This window comes from Bison bison, unplaced genomic scaffold (genome assembly GCF_000754665.1).
Source record: "Bison bison bison isolate TAMUID 2011002044 unplaced genomic scaffold, Bison_UMD1.0 scf7180017864132, whole genome shotgun sequence".
NCBI classification, from domain to species: domain Eukaryota; kingdom Metazoa; phylum Chordata; class Mammalia; order Artiodactyla; family Bovidae; genus Bison; species Bison bison.
The window spans coordinates 648,737-660,121 of record NW_011494704.1 but is presented as its reverse complement, the minus strand read 5'-3'; the positions used below and the strand labels follow the sequence as shown (position 1 = coordinate 660,121).

Here is an 11,385-nt window from a genome sequence, read left to right as displayed (position 1 = left end):
ACGGACAAAAGACTACAGGGCATCTGTGGTAGGGCGAAATGAGACTTCAGAGGGAGACTAAAAGAAATGGTCGAAGAGATGGAGAGAGGATGAGACTCAACTACAAAACCCAAGAGAAATCAAGTTATATATAAGGACTGAAAAGAATCCACTAGATTTGGCAAAGAATAGGTGGCAAATCCCTGTGCTAAAATCAGAAACCTTATTACAATGGGTTGTATGGTAAATATTTAGAGACAGTAAAAACAGTGTGTGTGTGTGTTTGTCATTGTGTGCCATACGTATACGTGTGTTTTAGGAGCTTCAGAGTAAAAAAACACACTCTATAGAAGGATGTGCAGGACAAAGCGTGGGTTGTTTTGTTTGGCTGGCTTCAAAGAAACAGGCAACAAGAACTTGCAAGTGTCTTCCAGCAGATATTGGAGTAAACCCATGATGTTTACAGGACTTAGGGCTCGGTGGAAGAAGCAGGAGCCAGGTACAAAGCCCCCAACAAGTCAGAAAATCTGTGAGTGTGCTGTCTGTAAAGACACATAGGAAGATATTTCATAAGAATAAGCATCTTTAGGACAGGGTTTGTTGAGAACATTGCACCACTTTGGAGACGAGGGAAAGGGAGGCAGTATGGGAAAGGTGTTCTTATCTGTGAATATCAGGATCCTGAAGGCAGGCTCTGGGGGGAAGCAGAGAGAGAGAAAGAAGGCTGACCAACCACCTGCCGAGATGACTACTTTCCAACAGGGAAGAGTCACATGGTATCATCACCAATCTACTCAATCTTTAGGTTTCTCTATTCAGCTTCCCTAATACTTTCATTGTGCCTCACTTTCTCCCAAGAGGCAGATGAAATACCACAACTTTTACTATTAGCATGATAAAATTAGGTCACCCCTTTTATGGCCATTAAGTGCAACTGCATCATCCGAAGGGATATTTCATTTTCCACTTGCACAGTTCTATTTTGAAATTGTCTTTTCTAGCAATTGAATTCCATAAAGTTAAAATTTCCCATATGTACAGAGGGGACTCAGTATCATTCATGATGTGAGGCTGTGTCATATTATTGTTGCCAAGCCATTCTCATCCTCATCTTATATATATATTAGTATTTCTCTCTTTTCCTCTCTTTCATTTCATGATTTCAACAGCAAAAACTAGAAACTTAAATTTTCTTCCCTCTCCTACAATGTCAATATCACCCATGTGGACACACACACACACACACATCTCCTGTCCCACAGAGACATTTTCCAGGCATTGGTTTTGCAACTAAATCCAAGATGGAATAGCAGCCTAGTTTATTATTTTAGCATAAACACTTTTACTTTCTCATGGATATTAATATAATGTTCTTAGATGTTGTCGATATGCACATTCAATAATAACTGGTATCAAATTCCTTAATTGTATTCTTTGCTTCTTTCAAGAACTTATACTTCCCCCACCCACCCCTGTGACACTTTGATGGCAAAAAAGAAAAAAAAAAATGGGATCCTAAGGACAGAATCACAAGTCATAAATTATTCACAAGTGACGTAACAATGGTATGTGTTTTGCTGGAAGAGGGCTGTCAGCAGAAACAGCACAGTCTTTTCTTTCCATGCAATATGCAGATCGTATGACCCCGAAACCTACTGGGCTAAGGGGCTAATACTTGGTCAATGTGCTAATGTAGAAATTTAGATCTGAAAATATTTAGATATGAGCTAAAAGGAATCCTTTAACGAGCATTCATTGAGTGCTTATACTGTGATAAGCATTGTCCTTGGCACTTTACAAGATTTGGAGATTTCATTCCCTCAAACTGTCCCAACAATCTTATAAAGTAGGTACTAGTATATCTCCATGGAGAAGGCAATGGCACCCCACTTCAGTACTCTTGCCTGGAAAATCCCATGGACAGAGGAGCCTGGTAGGCTGCAGTCCATGGGGTTGCTGAGTCAGACATGACTGAGCGACTTCACTTTCACTTTTCACTTTCATGCATTGGAGGAGGAGATGGCAACCCACTCCAGTGTCCTTGCCTGGAGAATCCCAGGGAAGGGGGAACCTGGTGGGCTGCCGTCTATGGGGTCGCACAGAGTCGGACACGACTGAAGCGACTTAGCAGCAGTATATCTCCAAGAGGTGCCAACTGAGGCTCAGATAGGTTAGTTTGCATGATGTCACACACTTAATAAAACAGCTGATTAATGAAATAATAAATAAAAAGGAAAAAAAAGATATCTCCTGAAGCAGTCAAAAAAAGAAATACTAAGTCCAGCAAATTCTATATTCACATCACTTCTGTATTACTTCTATCAACAGAACACTTGAAATCAAGATAACAAAAAGTCAGCCTAGTTAAATCCACAGTGGTGGCTAATTTTAGGAACTGTTTTAAACTATAGAATTAACCTACTTAAAGTAATAAAATTTCATACTAGAATATCAAAAATTATTCAAAGGCAGTGACTTCAGCTTTATATATATATTGTTAGTATTAAAATCATCTACATTTATTTAAACTTCTAAATTGGACTGTTTGCCATTACTCTTTGTAAAGACACATGCATGCATGCTAAGTCGCTTCAATCATGTCTGAGTCTTTCCCTGTGACCCTGTGGACTGTGGCCCGCCAGGCTCCTCTATCCATGGGATTCTCCAGGCAAGAATACTGGAGTGGGTTGCCATGCCCTCCTCCAGGGGATCTTCCCAACCCAGGATCAAAACCACATCTTTTAAGTCTCCTGCATTGACAGGCCGTTTCTTTACCACTAGCACCACCTGGGAAGGCTGTAAAGATGTGTATCTTTCAGTAAACTACATTTTTAACTTTCAAAAAAAGAACTGTTGAAAATCATCTTTAATTAAATACAAATCAAGTTTACTTTGTAGGCTTTATTCTTGAGATCTTAAAATGCAAGCACCAAAGGGTTTTTAAAACATGCTACTGGTTTCTTTGTTTTTTCCCTTTGGTTTCCTAAGGTTGTCTGAATACTGGGCTGCCTAAAATAACAGAACAGTAAAATTTCCCTACCTCCATCCTTGCCATTAAAAAGAAGGAGCCTAAGCAAGTGACCTTCAGCAGTGCTTTTCTAAAAGGCCACCAGCTGATGCACTCTCAACGGACTTGGTCACCTGCCCTCACAGAGTCTGAGAAACCCCTAGTCCTTGGCAGTTGTTGTAGGCAGAAGTCTACAGATTGCCAGTTCTACTCAGTGCTGCTGCTGCTAAGTCACTTCAGTCGTGTCTGACTCTGTGCGACCCCATAGACAGCAGCCCACCAGGCTCCCCCGTCCCTGGGATTCTCCAGGCAAGAACACTGGAGTGGGTGGCCATCTCCTTCTCCAATGCATGAAAGTGAAGCTGCTCAGTCGTGTCCGACTCTTCGCGACCCCATGGACTGCAGCCTACCAGGCTGCTCCATCCATGGGATTTTCCAGGCAAAAGTACTGGAGTGGGGTGCCATCGCCTTCTCCACTTCTACTCAATAAGAGGTCATTTTTCCTTCCTGGAAAGTTGTATGTGATGCATGAGCAATACAGGAATTTGGAGTTCCTGAGCCCCCTTTAGATTAAGACCAGGCTTCCGTGAGCAGGAAGAGAACACCAGAGAAGCATAAGAGGTACCACCATGCCGTGGCAGCCGCTGGCTGGCAGCTCCTCCATAAGCTGGTCTGGTAAAATCTGCTGGACTGGCGAGGAGAGGCCTGTGCAGAGGGAGGGTTTTGTGCTCAGTTCTACTACAACAGCACCCGCCACAGCACCCAGCACAGTGCCCAGCAGTGCCTCACCTCACTGCAAAGTAAAATTGGTTCACAGTCTATGTGAAGATAGGCTGGAAGTTTGCCTTCCTACCTACAGTGTTGAAAGCAAGCAGTGGGAGTCTCAGGAATCCACCACATTTGGAAACAGCTGGGTAAAACAGATGAGCAAGAAGAATCAACAGAGAGCGGTGGGAAATGACGAAGATACCACCAAAGATTCATTTGGACAAAATCAGCTTTCATCATCTATACGTGAGAAACGGCTTAATGGTAAAATATTTCCAGACATGAGCAAGTTAAGTCTATGGTTACATGAAACTTTATCCTGCAGTTGTTAGCTTTCATACACACACATGGGTCAATAAGAAAACCCCCGCATTACAAACCTGCCACTCCCAGGCAACAACACTCTTAATCTCTGCCATGTGTGGTGATGACACAGATCTCATTCCATTGACAACATGAAACTCAAAAGGATTCAAATCATATCATTCCTTAGAGAAAGAAGGGGAAAGTTGTAAGCCTGAAATGCACACTGGATTCAATATGAGGAAAGTGCACTTTCACTGAAGATGAAGTTCATAAAATAAGCATTATGTTAATAACATGCTAAGACATACCTATTAAGTAATAATTGTGAAAAATCGGTCTATAGTAGACACCAGTTTAGTGTTCATGGCCTGAGACTCTGTCATAGCATCTATTCACATGGGTAGCTTATCAGGGAATGATGCAACTATTCAAGAAGATATTTTTTTGATGCCTGTGGTTGGTCCTATTCCCAGCCTAAACAAGACAGCATTGAGTTAGAGACTGAACATTTTCAGTGTGGGCTGAAGCTGATGTCACAGTAGTACACACCCTGATATTAAGCCTCCCAAAGCATACCCATCATCTTGATTCATGTTTCCTTTTTTAGCTACATTAGTTTGTTAGTGGATAAGAAGCAACACATCTGCCTACACAGCAAAATCACAAAAATCTTAATTGTCAGGGAAAAAAATCTTTGTCTAAGCCCAAGAGTCTCTCCTAACACAGATTAGTAAACGTTATCTTTCTACTTCATGCTTATCTCAGCAACATAATGCTAACTCTGCTAATTATCCCACAGTGTTTTATATGCCTTCTAGGGTGTGTGCTTCAAGAGTTTTAAGAAGCTCTGAAATAACTATTTTAAGAACATGCACTGTTCAGAGATCAGTGTATATAAAAAGTGAAGAAAAGAAGCAGTGGAGTTTGCAAGAAGAGGTAGGGTATTCCCTTTAAAATTGAATTTAAATTCACATGTCCTGCTCCACCTCTGTCCAAGCTTATATAGTTACTCAATCTTCTTGGACCTTGATTTCCTCACCTACAAAATGGGAACAATATCCCTCACAGGGTTGTTATGAAGTTGAAGCGAGATCGTTTAGGTAAAAGGGCTTTTGTAAATTTAAAATTTCTACATAAACACAAGGCAATATAGCCATAGAGGGTATCCATTTCAGGCACACGGACAGAGCACTAAGAAGCATTCCTGTTAAATTGATCAGACAAAATTGCCATTGTGCATTCTAATGTCAAATTAAACAATGCATTAGTTCACATTTACTTCAAATCTGATGGTGTCAAGAGTTTTAATAGAGTGGCTTTTCTTCCTTAATGGTGTAAGCTCTGACCTAGCAGCTCTGATACCTTTTCAAAAAGCCTTATCCATCTGTCTAGGTTTTAATATACAATTCCCATATGCACAGTTTTTAAAAAACTCACACATAAGGGAATATTTAGAAACTCTTTGGAAAATTTGAACAACTTAGTTTTCAATAGTCTAGAATGTACTGGCTACCAGTTCCCATTTAATTTGAAAATCTGCTTGTCATTCTCATGGTAGCACAGTTTGCATTATAAACCAAATGAAAGAAGAAAGTCAGCCCAAATATATGTAGAGTGTAAAATGTATGTGGCATGATGTTAAGCATAAAATATCATCTTGGCTTTCTGAGAAATAAATAACCTAAAGAAAACATCATGGATACAGGAAATAATAAAATTTTAGTTGTCTCCTGAATATTTACATTCGATATTCTTACATGAAAGTTCATTTGTTAAATGTCTCTACCAATTCTGAGCACCTAGGCTAAAAAATGAAGAAGCCAGATTTGATTTTCTCTAAGCTTTCACACAGCTTTAATACTCAGAAATCCCTGCAAAGATAAATGGTGTTAAGTCAAACTGTGATGGAATTTTTAAAAATCAAGGCTCAGCTGGACTTAGTCCTAAGAAGAGCAAGAACCACTGAAAGATAGAAGAGATGGGTACATTTAAAGCTGCCAGACATTTTATAAAAGTACTTAGGCTAAAAATACTACAAGCAGGTGAGAAACTGAGTACTCAGAGATCAGGGCCATCTCTGAGCCCCCACGGAAGGTAAATAGCAGATGTGGAAGTCACATCTCCAGGCTCCCAGCCAGTTCTTCTGTTGTTGTTGTTGTTGTTTAGTCGCTCAGTAGTGTCTGTCTTTTTGTGACCCCATGCATGGACTGCAGCCTGCCAGGTTCCTCTGTCTCTGGGCTTTCCCAGGCAAGAATACTGAAGTGAGTTCCCATTTCCTGCTCCAGGGGATCTTCCTAACGCAGAGATCCAACTTGAGTCTCCTGCTTGGAAGGTAGATTCTTTACCACTGAACCACCTGGGAAGCCTAGCCAGTTCTCTAAGTCCTACCTAATGATTTTCAAAAAGTATTCCAGGGAGCCCTGAAATTTTGAGAAGGGGCCTCAGGCTTATTGATAGGAGGTGGGAGGACATTTCAAAGCATGAGCTGATGGCTCTGGCTTCATCTGCCCCCACCTTCCCGCTCCCCAGCAAAATCTCTAAGAACACATTCAAGTATATTCTACATTAGTCTTCTCAAAATATTTATCCTTTCACTTACTCCCATTCTCTGAAATAAATGATCTCATCTAAATTCTATCTTCCTCTTAAACCTATTGATTTCCTTTCCCCAATCACACATTTGAAAAAATGGTTACCCCCATTCTTTTCATTCCTACTCACTTATCACCATTAAGTATCTAGGAGACTCTACCTAAGGGTTGTAAATACTCCAGGTTGCTATGGCAATACACTTGTGTTGCTAACCTATCAGGAAAAGTGTTAGAGAGACACATCTCCATGTAGAAGCATCTGTAATCTCCAGCACCATCTCAGACTAATGCAAGCAGACTAGAAGCTACACAGGATTCTCATTCAAAGAACAGAATAAGTGAGACAAATAGCAAACTGAAGGAAACAGCATATTTAAAAAAAAAAAATTCTTTACTTCCCTCACTCCTCTAACCCTCAACTTCATTTACCAGCAAGTAAATGAACAAGCAAACATAAAGCACAGACCACATGGAACGGTCTTGACTACCTTCTGACAAATACCTTTGCATCAGAAAATAGCCTCAGAAAATCAGAGAACTAATTATAAGGAGAGGAAAGCACGAAGGAAATGAATGTCATTTCAATAGTAAACATCCGTGCTTCTTTTCCACCTCTGAACTCCCAGGGAGTACGCCCTCTCTTTAACCTTCATCTTAAGCAAATACAAGGAAATGTAAGCCACGCCAGGGTCCCGGAAGATTTTAGGATAATATTTATTACTATTTTTCCAAAAGCCTCTGGCACACCTTTTTTTCTTTTCTTTTCTTTTTTTTTTTTTTGCTGGAATTCATTTACTTGATTGGATTTGAGGCATGTCAGAAAAATCATAAGCCCCTCCCAACCCACGACAAATCGCTCCCTGTCCAGATGTCCTTATACGGCCAGACTACCTATAAATCTGACAGCTCAGTGTATGCATTGCGTACGGGTCTTGGCTCTGAGTCACATTCCCTGGGAGCTTTGATTTCCGCTTTGAGGGCTGGCACAGACTCCCGCTTGCTCTTATAAGAAAATGTCTATGACTGAAAGTTGAAGTGTGCAAGATTCCTTCTTTAAGTACACAAACACTCCAAGTCTGGCCACTTTCCTGTATTCCTGCCAGGTTTTCTCTATGTCTGATACCTGATCAAGTAACTTATCTTTTTTTTAGGGGGGGAAAAAAACAACAACAAAGAACATAAAAGAAGGAATGTAGTACATCCGCAGCTGAACATCTTACAAGCCTTAACCAAACGACCTGTACAAAGGATGCCTGAGTAGACACACGCATACCTTATATAGCTCTGTAAATAGGACTCAGTGGCCATCTCAGTGAATTCCTCATTTTACCAGGGGAAAAAAAATGCTCTCTAAAAAGCACTGGCCAGATAAACACTTGCTTACAAGACAAAATTAGTGCATCTTAACCATTCTGCACACAAATTCAAAGAACTTTTTTCTTCCATTTCTGACCTGCTGTCAGTCAAAAGCCCTGGGATAAGTCAGAGCTGGAAGAAGTTGTAAGAAGCCACTATTTCCACTTTACCGCCCAGGCACACACAAACATTTGCTGAGTCATTTATAATAGTACAAGAATTCAGATTCCACGGCATGAGTGAAGGACAGAGTGTCAGCCTTTCCCTTTGAATTTCCTGACACCAGATGATCTGTATCACAATATAAACATACTTTTGAGTCTGTGAATGTCTTGGGTGTATTCACTCTTTCTCTCTCCCTCTTAAGTCACTCTCTTCATAATCTTTTGTTTTAAATCTTTCAGAAGAGTTTTGATCATAAAGCCCCAATCTAACCTTACATGCAGAGCATGTTTTTCTATTCTGAGATTCCATGTTCTGTATATTTCAATATGCTGTCTTCTCTCAGCCAATATTAAAACTATCCAATTGGAGCTAACTATGACTTCACTTTGACTTTTCACTTTCATGCATTGGAGAAGGAAATGGCAGCCCACTCCAGTGTTCTTGCCTGGAGAATCCCAGGGATGGGGGAGCCTGGTGGGCTGCCGTCTATGGGGTCGCACAGAGTCGGACATGACTGAAGTGACTTAGCATAGCATAGCATGGATTTTTGAGACTTCAAAAGACCACGTGAATTTTACAGTAAAACCAAATTCTTTTTATAATATGACCTGATATTTTTTTAACAGCACAGCAGAACAGGAATATACTTGTTATGTGCTTGTGGCAAAACAGGAAATCAAGAAAGATAAATAAAGCACTAATTCTCTGAAAACTATAATCTAATTATACTTAAACCCTATGAAATAAAATATTCTTATTATTACCATCACTTTATAAGTGAAAACTTAAGAATATGACTCCTACTTGTGACTTCCCTAAAATTTATGAATGGCAGTTCCAAGAATACAACCCAGGTCACCCAATTGGAACCCAGTCTAGCAATTTAGCCCCTCCATGAATGAGTCTCCACTCTGCTGGACATGAAGCTGGTGGTGGTGGTGGCTCTTAGGACCTCTAGAGGATTCAAAAATCCCCAACTGGTTTTCCCAGCTCTCTCACCCTGCAGGCCACGAGAGCTCATGACCTAGGCCGCAGGCCACCTTGGGTGAGGTCCCAGCTTCTCATCCCTACCCTTCCCCATCCACCACACCTTTCCAGCCATTAGTGGTAGATATAATTGGAGGTTTAGGTCTTGAAAGATTTCACTGTGGCTTCCCACATATTTTAGACTTTTAAAATCATCCACAGGGGAAGAAAAAATTGGGGACCAAGTTACCTTTAATACACATGTGGCTATTAACATAACTTGGAATGTTCCTTCTTTAAATAGGAAATTTTAAGGCCTCTTCTCTTTGAGGAATGCTTGGAAAGAACATTAAATAACAATGATGAAAATTCTTCCTCAGCTTCAGAGGCCCCCATCGCTGGCTGGCCATTCACATGGTTGACATGCAACTACACTGTACAACATGTGGATTGCTTAACAAGGTAATTGTGCACAGATGATGCGGTTTGTGCTGAAGTTAGTTATTTTTTTCTTGGCTCTTTTTCAACAGAATAAAATGAAACTTGAAAAAAATGTGGCCTGTTTAAACAGGCTATTTTCAAATTATAATCTATAATGTCCTGAAAGCTTGCTTTTGCATCCTAAATAGACAGGTTAATCTTCAACCTATACACAAAATAATCAATGGCTAAAACGAATCTGCTCATGGGTAACACCAGCATCAAACAATGTGACATTAAATAGGAAAAAATGGCATAGCCCTGGAATCATTCTCTTTCCATAAAATGGAAACTGGAGTTATTAACAAACAAGCAACTAAACTATAGATTCTAAAAGGAAGCACAGTTAATTACCTGACTCCTTAGTGAAGCTAGATAGCAATATTAGGAAAGGGACATATGTTTAGATTTTGTTGGCCATATTTGACATCTGCACAGGAGCGCAGGGAATAAAACCTGTTCCTGCCTTGATCTAATCTAACTCTATTAGGCTTCAGGCTCCTAGGGTAATAAGAAGTAACAATCACTATTCATAGGTGTGTGGAGAGTCACTAAAATATATTATTTACTGACACTCAGTTTACAACCAAATACAATGGTATACAGTGTTCTTGTTATATAATTGGATTTTTTTTTAATACTGCCAGACAAACCAAGTCCAATTCACATTCAAAGATTATGGGTTTTAGTATAAGAAAAATCACTCATTTTTCAAAAACCCATGACTGTGTTTAAAACTCCCTAAGTAAACCCCAAGCTTCATGCTAGTCTCCTCCTGTAAGGTTTTCCTGTCTTCCCATCCCTTTTTACATCCCAACACCCAGGGCTTCTACCTACCCAGCACAGTATCAGTTGTCCTGACATAACAACAGACCGATTTTTCCTGGAAATGTTGATGCCCAATCATCCCTTTTCCCTCTCTATGCACCCAACACTAAAACTGCTACATATTAAGAGAACACGAAGAAAGAGTGTGGAAATCTCTTCCGTAGAACTGCATCCTTACTCAGACCCCTGGCTTTATTCTCTTTCTACTCTGGCCATGGGCACCCACGTTATTTCATGCGACAAATGACCAATTTCCTACATCCCCAGCATATGGAATTCAGAGATTTGCAGGTATGCGTCTGCTTCTTGGGGATTTCAAGCAGTTAAATACAATGAACCCCTCTTGTGCCCTCTGAAGAGTTTCAAAGGCAGACAGTCTCTAAAACTAAAAATCATTACCAAAAAATAAAAAGGAAACCCTTTCGAATTTTTCAGAAATCCCTGCTATTAGCCTTTTCTCAGCTATCTCCTACAAAGGATTTAAACAGAAATGAGTGGTATTTTTTTAAAAAGTGGTATAAAAATAATAAAATCACTGCCGATGTGTTTTTAAATGATATAAATCAGGAGTGGTGCGAAGAGGCAAGGAGGGAAAAATCCTATTTGGTGGCTGGAAATACTGAGCCTTTTTTTTTTTTTTTGGTGAGCTGGAGTGTGCCAGCTTTTTCAGACGGGAGGAATGCTGAGTGTCAAGGGGTCAGAATCAATCCGGTGTGAGTTGATGAGGCAGGAAGGTGGGGAGGAATGCGAGGAATGTCCCTGTTTGTGTAGGACTCCATTCAGCTCATTGGCGAACCGGGGCCGCCCGGAGCGTATAAAAGCCTCGGGCCGCCCGCCCCGGCCTCACACAACAACTCTTCCCCGCTGAGAGGAGGCAGCCAGTGCGACTCCCACCGCCGGCGACCCACCTCCTCCAGTCCGACGGCAGCCGCCCCAGCC

General features: G+C 40.7%; 1 protein-coding gene across 1 annotated transcript in view; it reads left to right on the top strand.

The window, feature by feature from the left end:
- The first annotated feature begins 3,615 nt into the window (after nucleotides 1–3,615).
- Nucleotides 3,616–11,385, top strand: part of CTGF (connective tissue growth factor) — a 10,967-nt gene continuing 3,197 nt past the window's right edge. Inside the window, exon 1 of the mRNA XM_010839690.1 lies at nucleotides 3,616–4,018. Within this exon, the coding sequence (XP_010837992.1) occupies nucleotides 3,616–4,018 (403 nt within the window). The remainder of the gene's footprint in view (nucleotides 4,019–11,385) is intronic.